This window comes from Hylaeus anthracinus, unplaced genomic scaffold (genome assembly GCF_026225885.1).
Source record: "Hylaeus anthracinus isolate JK02 unplaced genomic scaffold, UHH_iyHylAnth1.0_haploid 11978, whole genome shotgun sequence".
Taxonomy (NCBI): Eukaryota; Metazoa; Arthropoda; class Insecta; order Hymenoptera; family Colletidae; genus Hylaeus; species Hylaeus anthracinus.
In genome coordinates this window covers 1,960,496-1,964,345 of record NW_026534326.1, presented here as the reverse complement: position 1 = coordinate 1,964,345, position 3,850 = coordinate 1,960,496, and the positions used below count along the sequence as shown (strand labels likewise).

General features: G+C 41.7%; 1 protein-coding gene across 16 annotated transcripts in view; it reads left to right on the top strand.

The window, feature by feature from the left end:
* LOC128896681 (plasma membrane calcium-transporting ATPase 3) overlaps nt 1–3,850 on the top strand; it is a 105,308-nt gene that overhangs the window by 73,373 nt on the left and 28,085 nt on the right. The window contains exon 14 of one of the 16 annotated variants that reach the window (XM_054160055.1): nt 3,378–3,828. The exons of the other annotated variants lie outside the window; for them this stretch is intronic. Coding sequence (XP_054016030.1) covers nt 3,378–3,440 — 63 coding nt within the window. The 3' untranslated portion in view covers nt 3,441–3,828. Of the gene's footprint in view, nt 1–3,377; nt 3,829–3,850 lie in introns of those variants that run through there. 16 annotated transcript variants of the gene reach the window in all.

The window sequence follows — 3,850 nt, the reverse complement described above, 5'->3', positions numbered from 1 at the left end:
CCATGAGGTACTATAATGTAGAAAAACACGAGATACACATAATGTATGTTGTCCGATTTACATAACGACGTTTGTTATATTAATTAGCATCGTAAATGCATAGAATCCGGGCAGTCTGCCCAGGGACGACGGCGACGACGAGTTGGCACGTTTACAGTGATGTTTCGTCGCACAGCTGTGCTTTTGTGTAGTTGGTGTAGGCTGTCCAGTGAGAACCTTTTTGCGCTGGTGGATCACCAACAGCCTGTGCTCTTTTTTAAGTAGTCTAGCTGTCTGACATGATTGTGTGCTGTGCGTGTATATTCCCCCCCACACCCCTCTACTGTGTAATTCCACATTATCTTTACGATGATACGATTCGAAAGCATCCGTTGCGAATTGCTTGGCCATCGACGGCCATGTCGGCGTACCGTACACTTGCACGAGAAACGAGAGCGTCCTTTGGGCCCCATTCGGGCCTTGACCGGCTTCAACTTGGCTCGGTCGACTAGAATCTCTCCCCCTTTCCTTCACTTTGCTGCTTGTCTCTGTTTTGCGTTTGTACTGTTCCGCATTTCTCTAAGACCTACCGAACCACTAACTCGTTTCTCGCGTTCAGGGTGCGTGTGCATCGAGTTTACCCACTCTAACAAGCGCTAGAGAAAGGTTGAATTGTTGCAGTGGTTTGCGAGGACCACGCGGGTCCCAATACGGAGATGTAATAGATATAAATGGCGGTATGCGATCGCTCTTTACATTGGCTGCGTTCTCGAGCGAACAGCGGGAGGAACATGCTTGTTTTGTTGACGAGTGACCAACTACTGGCGCGCCAGAGTTACTAACGCGTTGATAGTCTAGGAATGCGGTAGCTTCTGGGACTGAGACTAAGTTTAGTTTAGGAACTGGCGCGCCAAAAGTCCATCGCGTTGATATTCAGAAGACTGCGATGGCTTCTAGCGTCGAGAGTCAGTTTAGTGTACAAAGTGGCGCTCTCCAGGGTTACTAACGCGTTGACAGTCTAGGACTGTGGTAGTTTCTGGGACCGAGACTCGGTTTAGTTTACAAACTGGCGCGCCAGGAGTCTTGATGTTCCAAAACTGTCAGCTTCTGGCAGCCAAGCTTGTTCCTAGGGGACATTTAACTTGAGCTAGAGATACTCTAGAATATTCCTTTGTATTATACAGTGTTCTGTCTGGGCAGCACTGGGGGCTTTATCATATTTACTATACTAGGAACTACCAAATGGAAGATTGCAATCAATGGAGGCATAGCGAAGGCCTCTATCTAAGAATATACTCCCTGAAGCTAACTAAAAGCCTTAATCTCAGGTGTCTCTAACGTAACGAAAGCACTTGGCTATTTATCTATTTACAAATCAATCTATCACTGATAATTTTCACTGAGGAAGCGAAAATTAAACCAGTGAATCGAATCACTGATAATCTGCACTGAAGGAGTGAAAATCGACGCGGTATATATAATGGGAGTCAGCTGACTATCATTTATTAGCTTCCAATTAGTGGAAAGTCTCACCCAACGCTCTGTCTGTACCTCTTCTTTACTTTCTCACGTTTCTCTCTTCATAACACTCACTCTTCCTCTTTCAACACTCTTTCGTCAAACGGTCCACGCTATATTCTCTTTCCTCCCCAGTAACGTCGCGTCGACACGGTTTAAGCGTGCGCTTCATCAAAACTAGCCTCCACTCTCTATGTCGGTTCAGGACTGTCGCGGACCATTCCTAATTGAACAGGAACGAGAAGCTTCTAGCTATCTAGGAGAGTGATTTTATCGGTCATTTGTCATTCCTGATCTTAGCTGGACCCTGCTACGCAATTTTTGATGAGCTCTGTAAAGAAGTATCAGTAAGCTTGCAAGTGTGGCTGACGGAGGTCAGAAAGGGTTGCTTTCTAGACTGTAGAGAGAGAGAGAACCAGGGTTAGGTAACGTTACACAAGGAGTGCCCTTGATCTTCAGGGTCTGGTACGGTGGATCTAGGTTGAATTGGCTCTGCGTAGTATGGATAGAGCAGGGGAGACGTAGGATTGTTAACAGAGAAGGAAAATGATGGTACGCTGTCTAGCTTTGTCCCCCTCAGGGGCTACCTCAGCTATTAGGAGAACGAAGAGAAGTGTCTAAACGAATGCAAAGTAATGGAGGAGAAGAATTAAATGAATGGAAAGAAGGAACAAAAGTATGGTGTAGATGCATTAGGTGTTATCGTCAAGTTTGTATTATATGTCACATCGACTGCTGGACAAATATTCTTGAAAGTTTCTGCTAGAATTAAATATTGTTTAGTGTCATTGGAACATGCATAATCAAATATTTATTGGGGTATTTATTTTTGTAACTCCATCAAAATTCATGAATTTATGCAGTTGACACTCAGAGTTAATTTTGTTAATTATATTATGTAGCTTATAAGTTCAGTTCAAATATCCGATAACACTAATAACGATACAAAATTACAAGGAAATAGTCGAACTTAAATAATTAATACCGATGGACAAAGGCAGACATGGTCCCACAGTTTTTCCTTCTCTTCTCACCTGGATCTTGCTCTCTTGTGTCTCCAATATCTCTAGTATTGGAAAACCCTTTTTTAATTCTCTTTCTTTAAATATAATTACATTCTCTAAGGCAAGGGCTTCTTAAACCAAGATTTCGCTTAACGTGATTTTAATGTAAAATATCTAATTACATTTGTACACAGGTTTACTACTTTGCTTACAGGTTAACTAGCGCACTGTCGTTTTCCAGTGTAATCAGTTATCTCTGTTCCATTGTAACACAAGAATGAACATTGCAAGAATAATATAGTTTTCTTTATTTATAAAAAAATGTTTAAGAAGCCCTGCTCTAAGGTGTAAATACTCGATACTTTTCCACTGTACCTCGTCAGAGGATCACGAATAGAGACGATTCCAATCTCTAGAATTGGGACAGCGCTTAGAGATTGTGAGATCAAGTAGTCTAGTAGCGCTTCGTTGTGACAGAGATTCGCTGGACCACTGTTGGAATCGTGGTACGTAGCGAAACACCTTTGTTTGGCCTCGAATCCTTAGGCTTTTCCAGCCACCTTAGGTAGGTACGCACAGTAAGATAGATGCGCGCATGTGTTATCACTAAGGCGGTAGAACCACTCATCCCCCCACCCCCACCCCGAAAACGCTATCATTTAACTCTTTGAACTCGGGTGAAATGCAACCAAGTCCATGGCGAAGAGAACAACCCATGTGCACCGAAGAGCAAACCTAACAATACATATTCAGACACTAGGATGGTGTCGTTTTGAAGCAATAGTTGAACAATCCCAAGCGCTGGTTGAAAAACTGAGAATGGATTATGAAACAAGAATTCTAGGGGAGATATACTAATTTTTGTATCGTTTACAGGTTTCGGTGAAAAAATTGATTGGTTCGATGCTTTGGTGTCCTAAATTGGGTCGGTTGAGATAGGTACTGTACCAGTTGAACGTGTTGAGTATAATTCAATTTATTATATTTATGTGTCAATGTCGAATGTAATATATATAGAGAAGGGATGATGAAATTAGTCGATGCTTCAGTGTCTTAAATTAACTTGAGTTGGTAGGAAATAGTTGTTGTATGTAATAGTTGAACATGTTGAGTATAATTCAATTTTGAATTGTATTCAATTATACTTGTGATTCAATATTGAACGTAACATGTAGATAAGGGATGGTGATATTAGCCCACGTCCTCAACAATGCTTCAGTGTCCTAAATTAGCTTGTGTTTTTCTTATCGTACTCACTGATCAACTTTATTCCGTTTGAAAAGTTTAGTAGAAGACTCCTATGTCTCTCTGAGAACTCTCTTTTGTGCATATGTAACTCATTTGAAATT